The sequence below is a fragment of the Artemia sp. Qi Xiang Cuo genome, chromosome 9 (genome assembly GCF_049724085.1).
Source record: "Artemia sp. Qi Xiang Cuo chromosome 9, ASM4972408v1, whole genome shotgun sequence".
In the NCBI taxonomy this organism is placed as follows: domain Eukaryota; kingdom Metazoa; phylum Arthropoda; class Branchiopoda; order Anostraca; family Artemiidae; genus Artemia; species Artemia sp. Qi Xiang Cuo.
The window spans coordinates 75,922,968-75,947,624 of record NC_142802.1 but is presented as its reverse complement, the minus strand read 5'-3'; the positions used below and the strand labels follow the sequence as shown (position 1 = coordinate 75,947,624).

Here is a 24,657-nt window from a genome sequence, read left to right as displayed (position 1 = left end):
TTGTTGATGTTCGATGTCTTGAATCCCACGAAGAAATAATGTGGCTAAGAATCCAACCTAAAAGACTTCCAAGAAGAATCAATGGTTTGACTGTGTGTGCTTTCCATTATTCGATTGGCCAGCCCTACGAACAAAAGACAAGGTTTCATGAAAAGCTCCACCTGAGTGCCAACTACATTTCAGGTAAGTGGCCCGGATGTGCAATGTTTGCTCTTGGTGGTTGTAATGAGCTGAAACTGGAACATTTTTACAGGGCATTTGAGTTAAGTAATACTGCAAGTTTCCGAACTACCAAAGGAGGAACATCACTTGACATAATTGCTACAAATATGACCACATACTATAGAAGTCTCACAGACGGGCCCGCCCCTGGGTGGCAGTTACCATTTCTCACTTGAGTTAAATCCGTCAAACAGAGTGAAAATAACGTACAGGACGAAAGAGATAACCAGCCGACCAATCACTGATACCAGTTTGTTCAAGTTCGGGAACTGGATAATTCAAGAAAGTTGGATAGATGTACCAAATGCCAGCACTGCCAATTCAAAAGCACAAAGTCTTCAAAGTGGTCTACTAGAAAAATTTCGCTGTTACTTTCCCAAGAGAAAAACCAAGTCCTTCTCCGCCGACCGTCCGTACATTTCGAAGGATGTTAAAAAGCTGATAGCTGAGAAACGAAGATTGTTCAAAGAAGGAAAACGCCAACAAGCTATTCTTTTGAAGAACAAAATTCGCAAACTGACATGCCATGCGGCAAAAGACTACAATCAAGCTAAAATAAAGGATTTGTTCCAATCCATACCTCAACAGTGGTATACAGAAGTTAAAAAACTCATAGGAAAAGAAACTAAACGTGCCGATTTCAACTTGGATGATACAGATACCGAATTGGCCAACCAACTTAACGCCCACCTGGCTGGTATTGTACAAACCCTACCTCCCTTGCGCCCAGATGAGATACCACAGCCACCTCCAGACTATCAGGACTTCCCAACAATAACAGCCGAAATGGTGATAAAAAAACTTAGAATGCTAAAACGAACAAGCGTCACGCCAATTCATATCCCAATCCAAATCATAAAAACATTCCCAGATGAACTTAGTCAACCACTTTCAAATTTATTCAACCACATCACCATTTTTGGCAACTTCCCATCTTTATGGAAGAAAGGATATGTGACACTGATACCTAAAAAAGACGAACCTAATGACTTCACTGGAGTTCGGCCGATCACTCTTACACCGATATTTAGCAAGGTCTACGAGCAATTCCTCTCATCCTGGCTAAAGGAAAAAATTATTAGCATGGTGGATCCAAAGCAATTTGGTAGTCTTCCCAAGACATCAACAGCTCACTATTTGGTATGCCTCCTGGCCAAAATTCTCAAGAACCTGGACAACCCCGGCTACTGGATAAACCTCATAGCAATATTTCTGAAAAAAGCTTTCGACCTGATCAACCACAGTAAATTCATCAAAAAGTTACTTACAAGGTATGGTATCACCCCTGCCTTAGTTCGAATCATTGCCAGCTTTCTTTCGGATCGAAAGCAAAGCACTAAATATAAGAGCGCGCACTCAACCGAGGTTCAAATTTACTGTGGAGCGCCACAAGGAACAATCCTTGGTTCTCTTTTGTTTCTTGTCATGGTCAACGAGCCGGCAGAGTCCTATCCAGAAAGAGGAAGTACGTCGATGATCCGTTATTAACTGAAATTTGCCACAAGGACTCCCCAAGCAACATGTATGGTATCATCGAAGACATTAAGAATCAGGCTGCCAATAATGACATGGTGGTGAATATGGACAAATCCGTTGTACTTCCAAATTCTTTCTTAAGGACCGAATCAACCAGTTATCCTCCATTATATCAACAGCAGATGGTGACCGCAATTATGCTGCTTGGCGTCAATATTTCATCAGATATGAAGTGGGACAAAGAAGTAGGAAGCAGAGTCAAACGTGGAAATATGGGTATCTCTGCTATGAAGTTGCTATCCCGTTGTGGTGTTCCTGTCGAGGTTCTTCTGAGGTTCTATCTTTCTTTCGTTAGACCTATCTTAGAATATTGTTGTCAAGTATGGCATTTCTCCCTTACTCCTGACCAATCAGAGACATTGGAGAGAGTTCAGTATCGTGCCCTGCTTACGGCGTCTAAATCTCCTAAAGTCCATATATATCACTCCTCCGAGAATTTAAACTTGTTACCCTTGAAAAAAGAAGGCAACAACTTAGTCTAAAGTTGAGAAAGAGTATCTTGAAAAATTCCAACCTCCGCGATATACTTCCTCCGGATTTTCCTCCTTGTAGACAAAGCTTGCAAAGGTCTGTTGCTGAACCTATACCAAAAATACAACCAGTATTTACAACCCATGCAAGATAAGAAACAAGTTTTGTGTCTGGGCTTGTTCGCCTTTATAACTTAGATGCCTGATTGTATCTATAGATATATGTTATTTTAATTTTTGTCTTTTTAATTTTGTCGACGGTGTAAGAGTTGTGAGAATTGTATTTGTTTTGACCATGTCACTGAATGCGAAAATTGCATTTTGTATATACAAACTTTACACTAAAACCAAATAGATTTTACTACACAGAGACGGGGAGGAGGATAACCCAGCCGAAAATTAAAAGAATTTGAAGATCCCTCGTCCTTTTGGATATTTAATCTAAGAATGGACGGATTTTTTTATTTAGATTCCCCCCCCCCAGGAAATATTTTTAGGGACACAAGTGGATGGCGTCAAATCAATGGTAAAGAAATAGAGAACATTCTCATTCAAAAACTTCGCTGCTGTTTTGTGTCACTTTGTTCCAAGTAAAAAAGAAGTCCAAAAATTATGACACGGTCTTTCACTTATTGTACAGAAGTCTCTAGGGATCTACCAGTTTCCATGGACGTATTCTAACACGGTGATGCGAGTTGTCACACCACCGTGTGACAACTTAATCACAATTTAATTAAAGGAACTGTTTAACAGTAGCATTGAAACTTGAAAGGAACAGTGACTATCCTAAATATGAGCATGAAGCACCCTCCCCACTCAATCCTTCCATACTTTTTAGTATTCAATCTAGTGAAAGGACAATACTATACAAATAATTTCTTGAATCACAAATCAATTTATAAAATGAAATAAAATTTTATAAGTAACGAGTAAAACTTGTAATTATTATTGTAAAAATGTGCCAGAATATTTTGGCCTCTCGTCCAGAAGCGTTCAACAACTCTATTACAAGACGTGTATTCACACAATTTTCTTCTTCATTTTCTAATCCACCGAGGCTTGGGCTAATTTAAGCTTGGTTGCCTTCTCTTAAGTCTAAACAGTTCCACTATTTCTCGTCTTTCTTCTTCATTCTCAATGCACTTTATTAACAAGTGTTCAATCGTCTCTCAGCTCCCACACTTGGGAGAATTGTCACTTTCTCCCCAAAATCTTGCTTTGTAATATCTGACTCCTGCATGGTTTGATGTCGAACCATGAAGTACAAGAAAAAGTAAAACTAACTAAACAAATTTAACAATGATTTTTGTCCGTCAATTTAAAAATGAACAACCTAATGTTCCCCAATGACAAAAGAAAGACCTTCTTAAGCTGTTTGGTAAGTTTTGAGTTTTAAATTAAGTTTTACGTAAGTTTTAACTGATTTTTTTGTTGATTCTCCACCACGTTCCTTATTTTCAATTTGCTACCCGCTACTACCGTAAACTGCATACGGAGGTATTTTCATTAGAATTAGAATTCCTACAATACATTTCCTACCTACATTTCATACATTTCAATACAATTCCTACAATACATAAATTCCACAACAACGTTTTTACAAGCTGGTTCAGAAAACGATAGGGTACTTGTATGATATACCCCCCAACCTAAAATTCTTCATCTAAGTAGAACCTGTTTCACTGACGATCAATCCTAATGAAATATACCTAAATATGGTAAAAATATAATACTTTTGAAACAAATTTGGGCTATACATTTGCACATTAGGAGGGGTGGGGTCAAAGTATAGCGGGTCTGCATGCCTAATGTGTTAGGTACAATTATTCTTCATATTATGTAGTAAGAATTGTTTTCTAACTTCACTTTGTCCAAATATTTTACCCCATTCCCCCACCCCCTAATATGCAAATATATAGCCCAAATTACATATTTTTCATCTATTCTGTCACTTCCACTAAGCTGAAAGAAACTAACGAAAAAACCAGTTTTACAATGCGTCAATGAATGAACAACTTGAGTTATCGGGGGCATATCGTATGGGGGTAGTAAATAAACAAATATAGTCGTAACAACACCAACAGATGAAAAAATAGGTGGGCAGTAAACAACAACAATTATTTTGCATATTGTTAACAACAACATAGGTGGGCAGTAAACAACAACAATTATTAAGCATATTTATCTGTACAACCATGGCGTAATTTCATCAAAATCCTGGGCAGTGGGATGGAACCAATTTTCCCAAATCAATTGAAAATTACAGCGAAAACTGAGAAATGAGTCATATAGTACCATGCAGGTAAAGATATACTGAGAAAATTGACCCGTTTCTGTAGATACTTGAATTATGCCTGCATATTTTAGTTTTGACTAAGATCTTTGAAGAAACATAATTTTAGCAGGAGGGGGCAGGCTGGGGTCGGGAAGGGCCAAACCTAGGTCCGGGAGGGCCAATTCCTCTCCCCCCACCCCATAGGAGATTACTTGCCTGTTGTTCAGTTATATTAGCTTGCATAATTATTAAATTGGAAATTTGATAGAAATAACACAATAAACATAATAATAATACGAAAGCCTTAAATTTTATGTGAAAACCCGTTCTACGTGCTGTTCGACAACTTATGGGCCACCCTGTACTACATAGTCTTAATTAAATCAAAAACCCAAGCAACGGATTTCGTTTCAATATTACAAAATAAGCCTTACCGAACAATAGCCATTTACGATTTCATCTATTTGTTCGTCTGACAAGATTTCTCTGTCCTCTGAGGTTACATCAAATCGCAGGTCCACTTTTTCAATAATTTGCACTGCAAAATATTAAAGAAAAAATCAACAGAACTACATCAATGCATAGCGCTAAAAGGGTTTAGCTTCCGTGTGAAACGTGCAATTATGCGACAAGCTTGCAGCTGTGCCTCAAACCCAGAGGACAAGATACTTATACCACGGAATTTCCTTAGTTTAAGATCTATCCATTCATCGAGCCATAATTATACTATTAATTCAAGTGGTTCACAGAGACTGATTTAAATATGCTTCAAAAATAAGAAAATTTGTACATTTTCCCATGTTTTCAACGTATTTGTCAATCTAAAGCAAACGCAAAGAGGATTTAGAAATTTGCTTCGTTAGATTGATAAAAGTGAGTCTCAGCGTTAATTTACTAGACAATTAGCTCCTCCAGTCGGTTACTTTGAATTAGCTCCCTGATTTTCTCACCATCATCAGCAATTACAAAATAACGATAAAATAAAAGTTCAAAATAGGGATTAAATCCTTTTTAATAGACAGTGTATAGAAATTCGCAAAAAATACCAGATATTTTGGTCACATATACAGTGACTGTCATCAGAAATAAACCGAACTAAAACAATTTAAAACAAAATCTTGTCTACTAAATCAAAGAAAAATACACATTGTGTAATTCTTTACCGTAATTTAAACAAAGAAATTGCAGAAGCTAGCCTCTCTGACTGTGTTGGATTCGGTTCATTTGCGTTCAATGATATAAAATTTGGACAAAGGTCAACTACACTGGTTGAATTGAACTTTGTCAGATTTTAATAAATTATCATAGATAGAGTTCAGCCCATATTCACCTGTATCCCGATTCAAAGCAATGTTCTTGAATAAGATTTTCTTTATTTCAAGAGTTTCACGAAAATTTTGCTTTAAACCCCGATCCCTAGAAATCAAAGAGACATTCTCGAACAAAATAAAATGGTCTGGAAAATTGAAAATATGTAATGAAAGGGCTGAAGTAAAATCTTCAGACTTAGAGTCTTGCTTTAAAGCCGAAAAAATAGAGTCTTTATGCTGTAATAATCTCATTTCCAAACTCTGGTTAGTGATCAGTTCGATGATCCCTGATCAGTTCTTCCTATATACCAAAGACCACACGAGCAAGGAATTCTGTAGACACTAGAGTTTTCACCTAAAGGGGTAGGGTCTTTACCTTGATAAATTTGGGACCCGATAGTTTTTCTGGGTCTATAGTAAGTGTAAATGTTATTTTTCCTTAGAATTTTTGAAATCTGATCTGAAACCCTTTTAACGTAAGGGAGACCAAGATAAACTGAATTTTCCCTTTGATTTGCGTTTTCTGTGTCACTATCTGATAATCTTTTAATGCGTTTTGCACTTACAGAATTTATTAAACTAATTGGATAACCATTTCCAAATAAAATATCTCTAAGATGGTCGAACTCTTAATCCAGGAAGCGTGTTGAACAAACTTACAATGCTCTGTCAACTAGAGAAGTGACAACTCCTCTTTTCACACCAGGCGAATGATTAGAGGAATAATTTAAGTAACGGTCACTATATGTGAGTTTTCTATAGACACCAAACTCGAAACATGTATCTTTTCGGTGCACCAGAACATCTAAGAAAGGAAGAAGCCTCTCTACCTCAGATTCTTGGAGGAAATTTAAGTTTTGGATCCAAGGAGTTGAGCAAGTGAAGTAAAGACCCCAGAGACTCGTCAGTATGCTCCCATAAATAAAATATACCATCTTTAAAACGAACCCAAAACTCAGGTTTACAAAAACTTTGCAAAATAGCCCTTTCTTCAAGGTCTTCCATGAAGATATCATCCTATATTGGTGAAAGGGGGGCACCCAATGAAAGCCCATATTTCTGTGTATAAAAATGCCTCTCTACTGGAAATAAAAAGAAGTTCTGTTACAAAGGGCTGTAAGTGAAAGAACTGAGGGTTAGAACTGAGTCTATGCTCCAAAATAAGTTCAGCCTTTAGAGGATCACAATTGGTATACATTGAATCTGCAACAAAACTACCAATTCTTGTATTTGGTTTAACCGAAACTTGCTTTACCTTGTAAACGAAATCAGCGGAATTTTTAATATAGGATTTTTGAGCCTGAACTAGTGGGCGAAGAATAACTGATAAGAATTTCCCTAATTTTGCTGTAGGAGAATTAAAAGAAGAAACAATGGGTCGAAGTGGATTACCGGGCTTATGAATTTTAGGAAGACCATAAAAACGAGGGGACGTGCACCCGCGTGGGTAGACCTTTTGTACAATTGATCTGTGATTTCATCTTTTCCTTTTAGATAAGAAAGCTGTTTTCGGACTTTCTGGACAAGTTTTTCTGTGGGATCGGTAGCTAATTCTTCATATGTGTTAGAATCATTCAAAATGTCTCTGACTTTTTGTCGTAATCATCTGAATCTAATACAACAACAGTATTGCCTTTATTGGCTTTTGTAATAATCCTGGAATGATCTTTATGTAGTGAGCGTAAGACTAAGTGTTCATTTTTACTAATTTTTTTTTAGTTTGGATTATTAACAGAAGACGAATCCAACAAGGTTTGAACAAAATGTGCTCGAACCTCAGCAATCTCTCCAATCTCCGCACGAGAGTCATGAAATGCCCCCTCTGTTTTCGCGATAATTTCACTATAAGGTATTTCCGAAGGGGCTATTGAAAATTTCAATCCTTTCGACAGAACCTGATTCTGCTCAGTTGCAAGGGGCGTGGAGCTGAGATTTATCACAGAAGGACCAGAAGACACTTTTGGGACAAAAGCTGGATTATTAGAAAGTTTTTCCAATTTTAAACTGTGGTATTTCTCAGAAAGTCTTGGTCTAAAAATTCTAATATCATGCTGAAAAGAATTTTCAGCAATAGCCTTAATTTGATGAAAATCAGCATAAGAAAGCGTGCATAATATTTCTCGCTCTAGCCTGAAAATATCCTGATTTAACCGGTAGCGCTTGCTTTTGCTATTGCTAATAACATGATTTAAAATATCAAACCCTATACGTTCTGTAAATTGCCGTTCGTTACATGTATTTAAGTGAAGTGAAAGTCGCATTGACTTGGGTAAAATACGGTTCATTTTACAACTATTAAGAAAATACTGTTAATTAATCAAATTAGCTTTTTTTTTCTCACAAGAGATATAAATGTAGTAACAACATTGGTAGAATACTCTCAATGAACATGACGAAGATAATTTCATAGACCACATTGGACTGAAATAACATAAAGAAAGAAAAACGAACAAAAATGGAATTTTTAAAGGCCAAATGAAAATACTGACAAAACATAACAAAGCGAATATTTCGAGGGGACAAACGCCTCCCTTCTTCAGCGCAAAACGAAAAAATAATATTCAATGAGAGTGCCGAAGAAAAAAACAATAAAATAAAACGCGGAAAGTCAATGTAAAAAAAAAACAAAAAAAAACAAACAACAAAACAACAAAAAAACAATGAAAAAACCAAAAAAATTAAAAGATGAATAAAATCCAATAAAAGCCAAAAATTATAAGAATCAAAATCAAATACCTAACAACCATAAAAATCAATCATTCACCAATATCCGCGATTTGCAAAAAAATCCAAAAATTTGAACCACCATCGACGGATACTAGCGAATAACTGATAAATAAAAGAAAAACATTCATTCACTCAAAACAAAACGAACCAGCAATTGAATGAGTAGGAGAGCTATGTCATCTGATTTCTGATTTTAATAATTGCATTCCTTGCAAACACTCTTTGAGACCTAAAGGGTTGTTGATGTGTCTGATTATGTGATTGGGAAAGTGGTACAAGGTTTACAGCTGGGACTACTAAAGTTTAGGCTTCTCTTTTGAGAAAACCGAAATACGACTCATTTATTCTTAAATCACCTGAATCCCTGTACAAAGCTAGACCTAAATGTTGGTGTTTATAAATTTCATCAGCTTCTCTGTAGTGCTGGACAATACCTTTGTCATGCGCAATTAGACTAGCTTGATTAAATAAAATATTATGGTCTGAGTTTTCAAAAATGTGCTCTGCAAGGGCAGAGTCAAAATTTTCAGTTTTTTCCACTTTTTAAGTGTGTTATTGATTGAGGTAGAGTGCTGAGTTGATCTATCCGTAAGTCGCTGATCAGTTCTTCCGATATACCAAAGAAGAAAATTTGCAACTCAAGACTTAGGACAAATCTAATAAATGAACCGGAAGTATTATTTTGATCTGTATAAATATGTAAGTTTCAATTTTAATGCTTTATTATATCTACTGATGACGATCGCTGTATACGTGGTCAAAATATCTAGACTTTTGTATCTGTTTTCACTGTCTAATAATGGACTTATCCCAATTTTGAACGTTTATTTGTTCGTCATAGAAACGTAGTGTGGTCTTGGCAAAAAATACGTAGTTTAAGACAAAATTTACGATAATTCAAACAAAAACTAAATGGACGAATCAGGATTTTGTTTCTTCAAATTCTAAGAAGCGTGAGATAGCACATAAACACATGCATAGTTAAAGCAAAATAAATGACCAATCATTTCCTAGATGCGCGTTATCAAACAGTTAGTGGTAACGAACTGTAAGTAAGGAGCGACCCGGCTCAATGGTAACCGAAACTCTAGAAAACGGGTTTTGATACCAATAGATATATCAAAAGAATCAGATTTCAATGCTGATTTCAAATAGGTATTTGTTCTTAAGTTCAATGCTATCTTTCGAATGCAAAGCTCTTGAGAACATTAGTCTTATTTTCAAAAAAAGGGGCGAAGACTCCTTTGAAGCTATCAAAATGTACTGAAAATCACGACATCTTATCCAATGCCTCCGAGACTCCTACGGTAGAGTATTCAAGCACTTATCTACAAAAATGTGGAATTTTCTATTTTTTGCTAGAAGAAAGATCACGGATGCGTGTTTATTTGTTTGTTTGTTTGTTTTGTTTTTTTTCCCAAGGGTGATCCTATCGACCCTGCAGTCCTAGAATATTGGGTGAGGGCTCATTGGAACGGAAATCGAAAATTTTTGTTCCTGTTTTAAATGACCAAAAAAAAATGGAAGGCAGCTAGGCCCCCTCCCATGCTTATTTTTTTCCCAAAGTCACCCGATCAAAATTTTGAAATAGCCATTTTGTTCACCATGGTCGAAAATATGATAAATATGTCTTTTATGGTGACTTAATCTCCTGAAGTTCCCAGAGGGAGGGCTAAAAGTTATGAACTTTACCCAATGTTAACATATAGTATTGGTTATTGGGAAGTATACAGAAGTTTTCAGGAGGTTTTTTTTCTGGTAGTGGGAGGAAAGGGTGGGTAGGGGGTTATGTTGGAGGATCTGTTCATGAAGGAAGTTTTAATGGGGGAAGGGAAATTGCCATGGAGGGGGCGCCGGACTTGCCAGCATTATTTATTGGTTATTGGGAAGTATACAACCATTTTCAGGAAGGATTTTTTCTGGAGGGGGGGGGCTAGAGGAGGGGGTTACTCTGGAGAAGATTTCTGTGGAGGATGTTTCTTTGGGGTAAGGGACATTTTTATGAAGGGGGCGCCGGATTTCCAAGCATTATTTAAAAAACGATCAGAAATTAAATTAAAAAAAATAAGTTTTTTGAACTGAAATGTAAGAAGGAATATTAGAACTTAAAACGAACAGAAATTATAACGTATGTGAGGGGTTCTCCCCCAAGTCAATACCTCGCTCTTTACACTACAGTTTTTTTTTTGTGCTTTCAAAAGAGCTATCTATTCTAATTAAACGGCCTTTGTGATTCAGGGGTTTGTGAATCAAATTTTTTTTTAACTTTTAACGTAAAAAGCTTGGAATTGACTAAGGGGAGAACCCCCTCAAATACATAATAAAGTATACGTAATAAAAAAAAACAATAAAAAAACGTGATATACGGCTCAATATTAATCGAAACTTTTAAAAACAGAATTTTGATGTCAATAAATGTATCAAAAGAATGGGCTTATAATGCTGATTCTAAATATATAAATTTTATTAAGTTTAGTATTACTCATCAAAGGCTACGAGCCTGAGAAAATTTACTCGATTTTTTAAAGAGGGGGAAACATCCCCTACAAGTGAAAGAATTTTAATGCAAATCACACCGTCAGATTCAGCGTATCAGAAAACCCTATTACATAGGTTTCAAGATCATATCTGCAAAAATCTGCAACTTTGTATTTTTTGCCAGAAGAAAAATATACGAATATAGAAGTTAGTTACGTAAGTTAATTTGTAAAGACATCCCATTTAGCAAAAGAAAAGTAAAATTTTTATGCAAATCAAAGCTGCATTAACTAAAAAACGATCAGAAATTAAATAAAAAAAAATAAGTTTTTTAAACTGAAAGTAAGGAGTGACATTAAAACTTAAAACGAACAGAAATTATTCCGTATATGAAAGGGGCTGTCCCCTCCTCAACATCTCACTCTTTACGCTAAAGTCTCACCCTCTCTCACACCTTTTTTTTTTTAAACAATAATATTCTGTATCGGCCATTGCGCAACAGGGAGGAGAGAACCGTCCCTGCCATATACGGACGCAGGTGGGGGCGGGGGAATTTGGAAGGTCATTCCTTAATGTCAGTTAGATCAACTTGTTTTTTTTATTTAATATAGAAAAAGGGCCATATTTATTCAAAGAAATGTTCTTTACTAGTATTTATGCAAATTTTTTAAGATTTAAATATCTGAAAGAAACAATATTAAAAATACTTACAGTCTGTAACATCATGATCATTTGTCGTCGAAGTCTACAAAAGATAGAAGTTGTGAAATTTTCGCAGTAACTGCAGTATTTTCCGTCGGTTGTAAAGCTACAGTCTCTTGGCACGTGACTTGTTTAAATATCTTCGAGTGAATCGATTGAACACATTCTGAAGAGCGTTGTAAATATGCTGAAGGCTCCTGTGTCTGAATAAAATGAAAATTAGTATAATTACAGCGAAAATAAAAAATGCAATTTTAAAAACTGACATGTTCCCAAAAATTTTGCTCACACCAAAGTGGAGAAAACTTTTAGGGGGATGGGAAAAAAACTACATTTAGTATTTTTCTGCTGGTTATGAATACAAACAATCGATGAAAAACGTGATTTTCTTTCACAAACACGTCGGCTTGAAACCTCATAGGAAAAGAAGAAGATTTATAAGGAATTTCATGCAACGTGCGGAAGTATTTCTTATACTTAAACACCAATAAAGATTTTACTCTTGGGAGGTATCTTTTCAATTAGATCTCGGAAATTTGTGTTGGCTCCCTTCGAAACACTTTGAGAAACTGCATATAGATGATATTTGAATTTCTCCCAAGAACTACGAAATGTTAGTTGCAATTATTAGTTACAATGTACTTGTCAAGAGGTGGCACATGTGAGCTAAAAAATTCTTTCGCTTTTGAATTGAAATTGCAAAATGGTTTGGAAAAGATATTTCTGTCATCAATACAGGGAAGACACCCTAACAAAATTAATTACTCTTATTCTCTCACCTCAAATGTGTGTAACAAATCCCTAATTCCTCAAAATTGGAAAAGCTTTTACTGTATTCACGTACAAGCTGTAAATAGAAAGACCCCGAAAACAAGTTGCAACTCCAATTTTCAATATCTTTGTCAAGAGATATGCGCATTTGAACTGCAAAAATGTCTGTCTTTTTCATTTGAAACTGCAAAATTGCAAAATTGAACTGCAAAGTTTCTGTCAGAAAAATGGTAAAGGCGCGATACTGCAAAGGAGAGACTTCATAACAAAGCTAATCGCAGTTATACAGTCACCTTTTGGATTTTCCTAACACAGGTTTTTGGTTCAGGTTAATTTATTTTTCAATCATAGATACGTAACAAACTAAATATACAAATATCTGGTAGAGAGAAAAATTTTTAAGGAATGCAGATTTTTAGGTTGTACATTTTCAAATTTTTCTCTGTGTGTGGGTGGGGGGGGGGGGCTTCAGACCAATCTCTGAGGGAGTCACCTTCTCTTTTGTACAGGAATAGGTATGAACGTGTTTATGCAAATCCTCCTCTTTCCACTAAGCCTTCATAAGATAAGATAAGATTTATTCTTCACTAAATACATATACAATGATTCATGTTATTATTGTCATGTCATGATAAATGATCTGCAAGTAAATAACATATTTTGTTTTGAATATCACTATTTGGTGATTTTCAAACGCCTAGGGGATCCTGGCATCCAATTTCCCCTGTAAATGAAATTACTTTTTGACAAAGAATGGAAAAAATATCACAGAGAATTTCACATATTTCACAGAAACAAACAAAAGAAATTAAAGTAGAGTTCTCTTTGGGTATGGTTTTTAAATATAGAAACTGGAATAGCAAAATAGAAATCACTCCAAACGAGTCAGTTTTATATTTTTTACATACAAATAAGTTTTATAAGTTTATACAAGTTTCATATAAACACGTTCTAAGACCATACTGGCTGTATATGACGTCTGACGAAAACTAGAAAATATAAAGAAAAAATAATAAAAAAAAGACAAACACGAAAACGGGGGTGATTTTTAGCCAGTGTAAAAAACGAGGCGAATAGACAAAAGCAGATATTTTGGCAGTGCAAAAAAAAAAAAAAAAAAAAAAAAAAAAAAAAAAAAACTTTTGAAGTGAACATTGATAAAGCAGAACGTTTGATTTCTTCTGCTTTCTGACCCTTCTGCCCGTAAAATACAAAAATTTAAATACAAAAAAATACATACTTGACGAAAAAAGGGACTTAAAAAGTATTTTCTGGAGCAGACCCCCCTCCTCCCTAGCCAAATTAAAATCCTGAGTGTAGCATAGGATAAAATAATGAGCCAAAAAAGACTAATGATGGAATTCTTGATATTTCTCTGGTATGAAAATGGACCAATATTAGATTAGGAATCCTACAGACAGATAAAACTGTTACTGCTGTATAGCTATAATACATAGTTTTTTTTTAATTTGATCTGAAAGCCCCTAAGGTTTAGTTAGTAGCGGATACAGAAATTTAGGGGGGTCGGCTCGTGACGAAAAATTCCCACTCTTAATTAAGCCTAACGTACCTTACCGATATTAAAAGTTGCATGTCTCTGCTTTTTTCCGTCATTTAGCAGTCGGTTCTGTAAAGCTATCCACAAAACTACATTTATAGAAACACTATCAATATTATATACCAAAGTCTCGCCTCCTATTTCCATATTGGCAAATATACCAATAACACTTTCTACACTTACGACAATTTCATGGTAAACACGAAGAAGGGCAAGTCTGATAAGTTTTTCCCTCCGTCATTTTATGTCTTAGCCACGTTTTCAAGCTTCTTATGGTAGAATATTTTGCTCGACAGACGCCACACTGACAGGTAGGGTTACGAGGATCTGCAAGAGCGCTGAAATATTCGAGGAAATAATAGCATCGCAGTTGGGTTTCTGTAAAATTCCCCCTATTGTTTCTGGTATTGTACCTGTACCTGCATTCCTTGCTCTCAGACGAAGCCACTATGTTTTCCAAGTGGTCGCTTCTCCAGTCAGGGTAGATTCACAAACCAATTGGGAGGGGAAACCCATTACTGACCAGTATTGTACTGACAAGTCATGAATCATATCAGCGAATTGCTGTTTGCTCATTTCTACACAATTCATTGGCAAAAACATACTGAGCATAAAAGTGTCCAGGGTTTCTACAGAAAAACGGCTTTCTAAGTCCCAAATGATAGTGTCCAACAAAGGAACGAAAACTGACCGTCTGTAATATTCCTCGTGTGAACTGAATGGTACATTAATCCGGTTCGTTAGCTTTTTCGCTATGCTAGGCACTGTTATTTCCATAACTAGCTCGGTTGCTACTTTAGTTGCCTCGTCAAATATTTTTTTGGACTCGCTTTCAATCCCCCAACGCTTGACATCCAGGTGGGTAATAAAGTCCTTCATATGGCTGTCTGCAGATGTAAGGTCCAAGCTCTTTTTCTGAAATAGCCAACTGAGCGGTAAAATCATTCCAGATATGTTACTAAGAGTCTAAATGGTTACTATCAGAGCAGAGGATGTGACAGCAGTCAACAAGGATTTTGCTTTTACTACAGCTGTGCATTCTGCACAGATGCTGATGATATCAAGAGCTTCCATGGTTCTAGGGAGCTCTACCACAAACTGTTTTGAGTAATTGCGCCTTTTCGTTCAGCGCGTTTCACACATGCCTGTTAGCTGTGCTTCATCACTCTGGTTAAAACATAATTGCGCCTTGCAGAAGTACCAAACAGGCAACTATTCCTTTTACTGTTCCGATGGTGTTTCTAACACTCTGGATAGAGGACGTCTTTGACATAGAAAGATTTAGAGCATTGTTGGGACGTGGGCAACACAGTGCATTTTTTTTTAGCTTCTTTTACAGCACCACAATGTTCTGGAACTATCATAGCGCATCCATCAGTGCCAATGCCCGCGCAATTATCCAAGACTAGCCCAAGATATCAATGAAAATCCAACATTATATTTCCAAACTTTTCCCCCTTTGATGATCGGTTCGAAGTTTCGGATGCTGTCGGAGTAACACGTTTCGTGTAGGTCTAAAAACCATCGAAATCCTTACGTCTTGTGCTATTGTAATTGTAGCAGATATAGTAGTGCTGTGCTGTGCTATATCTGCTGTGCTATTGTAGCAGATAAACGGAATTTTGATACCAATAGATACATCAGAAGAATCAGATTTTTATGCTAATTTCAAACATATAAGTTTCATCAAGTTTAGTGCTACCCATCAAAAGTTACGTTGAGAAAATTTGGCTGATTTTCGAAAAAAGGGGGAAACACCCCTAAAAGTCATAGAACTTTAATTAAAATCACACCATCAGATTCAGCGTATCAGAGAACCCTACAGTAGAAGTTTCAAGCTCCTATCTGCACAAATGTGGAATTTTGTATTTTTTGCCAGAAGAAAGATCACGGATGCGTGTTTATTTGTTGTTTTTTTTTTCTTTTTTCCCAGAGCTGATCGTATCGACCCAATGGTCCTAGAATATCGCGGGTGGCCTTATTCGCGGAAATTAAAAGTTCTAGTGCTCTTTTTAAGTGACCAAAAAAATGGAGGGCAACTATGCCCTCCTCCCATGGTCAGCCATTTGTTCAGAATGGCTTGAGATAACTATTTTGTTCAGAATGGTCGAAAAATATAATAACTATGTCTTTGTGGACGATTAATCCCCCACGGTCCTCAGGGGTAGGGCTGCGAGCTATGAACTTTGCCCAATGTTAACGTATAGTATTGGTTTTTGGGAAGTATACATACATTTTCAGGGGGGGATTTTTTCTGGTAGTGGGGGGGTCGGGGGTTACTTGGGAGGATCTTTCCATGGCGGAAGTTTTCAGTGGGGAAGGGACAATGCTATGAAGGGGGCACTGGATTTCCCAGCATTATTTAAAAAAATATCAGAAATTGAATAAAAAAAACAAGTTTTTCAACTGAAAGGAGCACTTCAAAACTTAAAACGAACAGAAATTATTACGTATATGATTGGGTTAGCCCCCTAGTCAATACCTCGCTCTTTCCGCTAAAGATTTTTTTGTAATTTCATAAGGGCTGTTTATTCTAATTAACGGCCTTTGTGATTCAAGGGTCATTCTTGAAGAATTGGAACAAAATTTGAACTTTAGCGTAAAGAGCGGGGTATTGACTAGGGGGCGAACCCCTAATATACGTAATACAAATATACGAATATAGAATTTCGTTACTTAAGTTACTTCGTAAGTTACGTATATTTATTACTAATAAAAACGTTCGTAAATAAAATTATACAACTTTCGAGAAAGCCATTTAAACAAAGAAAAGTAAAATTAATATGCAAATTTAGTTTTAATTATTCATGTACGGTGAGCCAAAATCAAAACCTGCATTAATTCAAAAACGTTCAGAAATTAAATAAATAGTACAAAGTTTTTTTTTTTAACTGAAAGTAAGGAGCGACATTAAAACTTAAAACGAACAGAAATTATTCCGTATATTAAAGGGGCTGTCCCCTCCTCGAAGCCTCGCTCTTTACGCTAAAATTTGACTCTATCTTACAACTTTATTTTTTTAAACAATAAAAAACTTTAGCGTAAAGAACGAGGCGTTGAGGAGGGGACAGCCCCTTACATATACGGAATAATTTCTGTACGTTTTACATTTTAATGTCGCTCCTTACTTTCAGTTAAAAAAAACTTGTTTTTTTTTATTTAATATAAGTAGCATTTGCACCTAAGATTCCCAAATGTTGGTTAAAGTTATGTTACCACTAATCAAATGGTATTTGAAAGTTCTCAACCGTGCTTTTCGTTTTTCAATGAGTCCTTCTCTGTCGATAATTCTCCATCATCTCTATGGCCACGAGGAGCGATGTTCTGTCGACCCAAGAAAACGATTAATTCTACAATTGGCTTCAATCTCGCTCTGTTTTACTGCACTTATTGGCTACGTTGTTGATTATATTTTAGAACGAAATTTTTGCCTGCATCAACTGAATCAGCTGATTATTTTTACAAGACACCTAGTTGCCGTCTTTTCCAGTGAAGTCACAGGAGCTCAGGAGCACAGGAGCTCAGCAAAAGTCACAAGGAGCTTCTTTACCAACGGTTACGATATATTTGAGCCTCAGATCCCTCGGACGTTCAACAAAACATAATATTTACAGAATAAGCCCCTCATCTTATTTGATCATTCTGTTTTCCAACTCTATCAATGTGGCTTGCGATATCATTTTCGCGAAAAGTGCTTATATTTTCAACGTTTGTGTTAGGCTTTGGGCTATACGTTTCAATTGCTGCTAACGAATCACCCCCAATTTCACTATTTACCACAATGCTGGAATCACTATCAACATTGTAACTCTCGTTATTTATGTCTTCAGTTAGACGTAGATCGTCCAGTCACCTAGCTACCGAACCAAAGAGGTTGTATAGAGTTGGCTGCTGTCTTCGCTTCGACATCATAACTGGTTAATATTATCCAAAATTTTACACTCTTCAAACCCTTCTAGAAACGCAACTAACCCTAAGGTGTGTCTGTTGTTGCAATAATTTCAAGAAATTTACTTAAGTTACTGAAAAAAAAAGTTTTGACACCTGCACTTTTTGAAGCTTCGACGATTTACGAGATGACAAGCTACAAAATGCCTTGTAAGTTCGGGTGACACGCATGACACCAAAAATTCTAGGCAATTCCCTAAAGACTTAAGGCAGGCAGATCAACTGTCGTCAAATCTTTTTTAAACATACGTCGATCCATGCGTTGATCTCAATATCAATACACAAAAATCTAATGATAGAACTTCTTGCCCAGGCCAAGAGGTGGGGGCGTCACCTACCCCCACCCCCTGGATCCGCTACTGGGTAAATCAAACTCAATTGAATGAACTTTTATTAATCCCAGATTGAGTAATCAAATCCAAATTAATCTCTGACACAGTTTTAGTCAAGAATACTTACATCGTGCATTTTATATGGGATTCCATTATAAAGAGATGTAAATTTTCCTTGTGGACATGCATTTCTTGTTTTGTAAACATTTACGAATCTTTCATGGTCGAGCCGCACAATATACGAGTAATCACATTCCCCTCCAACGTCAACCTGAAAGACAAAACATTAAAAGGAAAATCAAATTATTTGGAAGACGGGATTGTTACTCAAAGATAGCAGAGCTCGCTTTAATTTTTTTTTAGTTGCACCCTCCTTCAGCTGAAAAATTACACCCATCTTAATAGATCAGTTATAGCTGCACTTTCCTTCAGCTGAAAAATTGCACCCCTTCATCTTAATACATTTATGCAAGCGTAACTTGTGAGGGCCACATAAATTAAAAATTAAGGAGAAGAGGAGAGAATCCAAACAACACTGCCATCTATTATAATTTGTGGTCATTCTTAAGAAAGGGTACTATACAGAATATTACAATGCTATTCTTTTTCTGGTACTGGTATGATAAATCCCATAAAGCTCAAGTTGTTCATTCATTGACGCTTTATAGAACCGTTTTTTCGTCATTTTATTTCAGCTTAGCGTGAGACAAGACAAAGAGAAATGACAGAATAGATGGAAAATACATAATTTGGGCTATATATTTTCACATTAGGGGAAGGGGGGTAAAGTATTTGGACAGTGTGAACTTAGAAAACAATTCTTACTAGATAATATGTGGAATATTTGTACCTAACACATTAGGCATACAGACCGCTGTGCTTTACAGTTCGTGGTAACGAACTACAAGTAAGGAGCGACCCGGCTCAACTGTAACCGAAACTCTAAAAAACGGAATTTTGAAGTCAATCGATACATGAAAAGAATCAGATTTTTATGCTGATTATGCAGATTTTACGCTGTAAAACTTGGCAGTAAAACTCGTGCAATAATTTCTTTAATAATCTCTTTGTCACCAACATTCAATTAATTCAATCTGCATTGTTTTGTTTTATCAAACAGTTCGTAGTAACGAGCTGTAAGTAAGGAGCGACCCGGCTCAATAGTAACCGATACTCTAAAAAAAGGAACTTTGATACCAATAGATGCATCACAAGAATCAGATTTTTATGCTGATTTCAAATATATAAGTTTCATCAAGTTTAGTCTTACCCATCAAAACTTACGTGCCTGAGAGATTTTGCCTTATTTTTGAAAAAAGGGCAAAACACTCCCTAAAAGTCATAGAACCTTAATGAAAATCACGCCATCAGATTCAGCGTATCAGGACCCTACTGTAGAGGTTTCAAGCTCCTATCTATACAAATGTGGAATTTTGTATTATTTTTCCAGAAGAAAGATCACGGATGTATGTTTATTTGTTGATTTGTTTTCCCTAGGGGTGATCGTATCGACCCAGTGATCCTAGAATATCGCGGGAGGGCTCATTCGAACGGAAATCAAAAGTTCTAGTACTCTTTTTAAGTGACCAAAAAAGGGAGGGCAACTAGGCCCCCTCCCACGCTCATTTTTCTCCCAAAGTCGCCCGATCAAAATTCTGAGATAGCCATTTTGTTCAAAAGGGTCGAAAAATATAATAGCTATGTCTTTGACGATGACTTAATCCCCCGCAGTCCCCGTGGGAAGGGCTGCAAGTTATGAACTTTGCTCAATGTTTACATTAGTATTGGTTATTGGGAAGTATACAGACGCTTTCAGGGGGATTTTTTCTGGTAGTGGGGGGGGGGGGTCGGGGGATACGTGAGAGGATCTTTCCATGGAGGAAGTTTTCATGGGGGAAGGGACATTGCTATGAAGGGGGTGCCGGATTTCCCTGCATTATTTAAAAAACAATCAGAAATTAAATAAAAAAAACAAGTTTTCAACTGAAAAACTTTTCAACTGAAAACTTTTCAACATCAAAACTTAAAGCAAACAGAAACTATTACGTATATGATTGGGTTCGCCCCTTAGTCAATACCTTGTTCTTTACGCTTAAGCTTTTTTAGTACTTTCATAAGAGCTATTTATTCTAATTAACGGCCTTTGTGATTAAGGGGTCATTCTTAAAGAATTCGAAAAAAGGATAAAGAGCGAGGTATTCGAATAGGGGGCAAACCCCCTAATATACATAATAAAAATATACAAGTATAGAAGTTCGTTACCTAAGTTAATTCGTAAATTATGTATATTTATTACTAATCAAAACGTTCGTAAATAAAATTTCGAGAAAGCCATTTAACCAAATAAAAGTAAAATTAATATGCAAATTCCGTTTTAATTATTCATGTACGGTGAGCGAAAACCAAAACTTGCATTAGTTCAAAAACGTTCAGAAATTAAATATATAGTACAAGTTTTTTTTTTAACTGAAAGTAAGGAGCGACATTAAAACTTAAAAGGAACAGAGATTATTCCGTATATGAAAGGGGCTGTCCCCTCCTTAACAGCTTGCTCTTTACGCTAAAGGTTGCCTCTTTCTCACAACTATATTTTAAAACAATAAAAAATTTTAGTGTAAAGAGCGAGACGTTGTGGAGGGGACAGCCCCTATCATATACGGAATAATTTTTGTTCGTTTTAAGTTTTAATATCGCTCCCTACGTTCAGTAAAAAAAAAAACTTGTTTTTTTATTTAATATCATACAGGTACCACACGGTTTCCCAAGGAATATTTTTCTCAGAGGTCCCCCTGCAACATCGCTAAGAAAACCATCAGAAAGATCAAAAATTCACAGTTGAAGTGAGCTTAAGTACATTGTCGTAGGGGGGAAGATAAGGCTGTAATCTCACTTGATTTCAAGTCCAAATAATAATTTACCAGAATTGAATTAATGATAAACATTGAATTGCCGTATACAAGAACCTTTTTAAGCTGTAGTAAAGGATTTTCTAGGGCTTTTCACTTTTTAGATATTCCAAGATTTAGAAATGAATGAACAACATCCTGTGTCACAAACAAGACTTTAACTTTGTTTCTCCCATAACTATCTGTAATAATATCACTATCTGCTAATAAACCAATATCTGCGTTTTGTGAGTCGGTATTTATAATAGAAATAAGAAAAGACAAAGTAGAGAAAAAACATTTTAAAACGGGGTATTAACGGGGTAAAAGGGGCATAAACTAAAAGAAAAAAAAAAGAAAACAGGAGGTGTAAGTTTTTATAACACGAAACAGCCCTACAGTGGGGTGGGGGCAGGGGTTGATTTAGGAGGAGGCCCAATGTGACAAGGGTGCCAATGAGCAAAATCTTGGGAGGGGGGGGGCAAAGTGACAGAGGTGCCAATAATTGACCAAATTTCTTCTAAAACAGAGTGAAAACAAAAACAGAGAAAGAGGGCGCCAGAAAAAATCTTGGGGGTCCCCCGGCTCCCTTGATCCGCTAGTGGATGGGGGGGAACAAGTGCAGTGACCATGAGCTTACATTGTCATCTTTAAATTTCACAAAACATGCTTGGGGAACTAGTTCTAGAGAACCAGACAACTCAAATATTCGTAAAGTCTGTGGGTTTAACTGCATGTTAACTGCATCTGTGGTTCAGCGAATTAGTAGGAATATTTTTTAGGAATAGTTTTTATAACTCTTTTTCTTAGTCTCTTTTCTTCATGTTTATTACGCGCATGTATTTTATTCATCAGATTCAGTGGTTTTGGATCTTGTTTTGAATTATTTATGGCCTTTTTTCTTCTATTGTCTTTTTTTGCCACATAACCTTGCGTTTTGAGTAACCAACCCGTTTTCTTTGAAATATCTATATTTCTAAATATCTATATATATATATATATATATATATATATATATATATATATATATATATATATATATATATATATATATATATATATATATATATATATATATATATATATATATATATATATATATATATATATATATATATATATATATATATATATATATATATATATATATTCTTTGAAATATAAGTACCCTTTGGCAGTCGTAACATAACCCATATCCGTTTTGATGTCTTTTGACCTTAAACGTAGCGATCTCCATTCGTCTTTTCTTGATGGGCAAAACATACCTGATATTGTCGTTATATTCTTTATATTCGCACAGTCTTTTGCTAATGCTATTACTGCTACTATTTATGATTCATTGTAGCATCAAGCTACCCGAGGCCAGCAAAGTTATGTACCTTCCTCTTCATTTCAATCAGGTCAAAACCTGCCATCTAATTTGGCGACGACCTTCTTTTCGCTATATAGATGTCCGAGAAGTATCTTTGAATCTATCATCCTTCAGCCGTAAAACATGACCTAGCCATTTTAAACATTTGTTTATTATAGTCCTATAAATGAGATCGAACTACTTTTTTGTACAGATTTTTGTCTGACATGCTTCCGCTTAGACTTAAGTTTATTTAGACATACACTCTAGTTTACAAGGCTAACAAAAGCCTAGTTTACTTATCTAAACAAAAAAAAATATATGTATATAAATAATTGGTACTAATGCATTAGATGGTCACTCTTATATACTATGCAAGGAAACCAGTTATGCAATGACAGACGAAACCCGCCAGACATCGGTTATTTTCAAAGAGACCGCTATTAAGAAATGGAATGCAGAGTAGTTTTCATTGCGTTTACAATATTTAAACTATTGTTTTTGGAGTTTAGGGGGGGGGAAGGTACCCAGGTTACGTTCGGTTAGGTTAGATTAGGTTACGTATTTAATATATGCAATGCTTTACCACCAACCCCCCTCTAATGTGCAAATATATAGCCCAAATTTGTTTCTAAACTCTTATATATTCATCCTATTTTTATTTCATTAACATTAGCCAAACTTGACTTTTTAGAAGTGACCATATAATGCACCAGTACCAAATAATTAAATAACTACAACTTGTTATACACTTCCACAAAATAAGGGACGAATGATTTTTGATACCAATTTATCTTGAGTTTTAGGGGGTCTAGTTTCATCTTCGGCCTGGTTCGGGTATTCACTATAGCATCTTGTGGAAAGATGTGGTGGTGCTGAGGTGAAGCAAAGCACCATTTTCCCAAAAGACATTATTAAGCAGTCACGCCTATCTCATAATGATTCCACCCTTAGATTTCCCAGTGTTTGGACATGATCTATTACTGTACTTCCGGTTATAATTGCTACCGCTCTTTTTTGAATAGCTACAATTTTGTCGCATAAGTAGCTGGTATTCTGGACAAATATTCCCCCAACAAGCGCAACGTATTCTAGTTGCGGTCTTGCATAAGTTAGATAGAAAGTTTTGACACTTTCGCTATCGCATCCAAACAGGCACATTGCTGCAAGAGTTAGGATTGTCAGGGATTGGAAATGACCCTAGGGGGACTCGAGGTCTCGCTTTAGGGGAGAAAACCAGATGATATTTGGTCTGGCGTGGTTAAGAGTCAATTTTTACTCTTTGCAGCCATCAAAGAATGAGCAATCATCAATATGGAGAGTGAAAAGAGTAAATAGAACTATCCTTAGGCAATCTCTCTGGAAAACATCGAATATATCTTCCGAAACCTCATGTTGCCAATACCTGTGACGGAACACCCATTTAGCTAATCATGTACCTTCAGCGGATGGAAAACCTACAAAAAGCTCAGGTTTCTCAATGTAGTTGAGTTGATATTTGGACTCTAGCAACAAAGTGTCCTTACTTTTAGCGTTTTCCTACAGCTGGATAAAATAAGTTGCTTTCTAGAGTCTGATCAGCCAAAATTGGTTTTAAATAGCCACTAGATGGTGGTAGCTACTTTCAAGTTTGGAATATAATTTTTTCCATGGAAATAAGGATTCAAGACGAAGCTCTCTAATTGGCTAGCCTTAATGAAATTTCGAAAATATTCAAACAAATTAAACTTCGATGCTGGCTTCGATGAATAGGTCTAGAACCAGCTAATATACGTTAAGGGGCGACAGGTTAAACATATCTAACACTAACACAAGAAATCATGCAACCAAGTACGTTTTACGAAAATAAGTTACTTTTGTCAATGAAGTCCACGCTACTGAAAAGTGAACTAATTCAAAATATGCTACTAATAACCAGATAAAATACGTTAAACAAGTAGTTCACAGTTTAATGTTCAAAAGTCATTTGGCCAATATTAAATATACAAAAAAAACACCGCATAATCCTGGAAGAAATATTGTAAAGTGAATGTAAGGTTAGGCATATTTCAAGTCCCCATGAGCAAAGGAACGTATTTGTGAAAGGTTTAAT

At 35.9% G+C, this 24,657-nt stretch overlaps 1 protein-coding gene across 1 annotated transcript in view; it reads right to left on the bottom strand.

The window, feature by feature from the left end:
* The window catches only part of LOC148949030 (uncharacterized), a 387,072-nt gene extending 363,595 nt beyond the window's left edge, over positions 1–23,477 (bottom strand). Inside the window, exons 1-4 of the mRNA XM_089095093.1 lie at positions 23,352–23,477; positions 18,457–18,600; positions 11,730–11,763; positions 4,938–5,041 (exon numbers count right to left, since the gene is read on the bottom strand). Coding sequence (XP_088951219.1) covers positions 4,938–5,041; positions 11,730–11,763; positions 18,457–18,600; positions 23,352–23,477 — 408 coding nt within the window. The remainder of the gene's footprint in view (positions 1–4,937; positions 5,042–11,729; positions 11,764–18,456; positions 18,601–23,351) is intronic.
* Between the last annotated feature and the right edge of the window lie 1,180 nt (positions 23,478–24,657).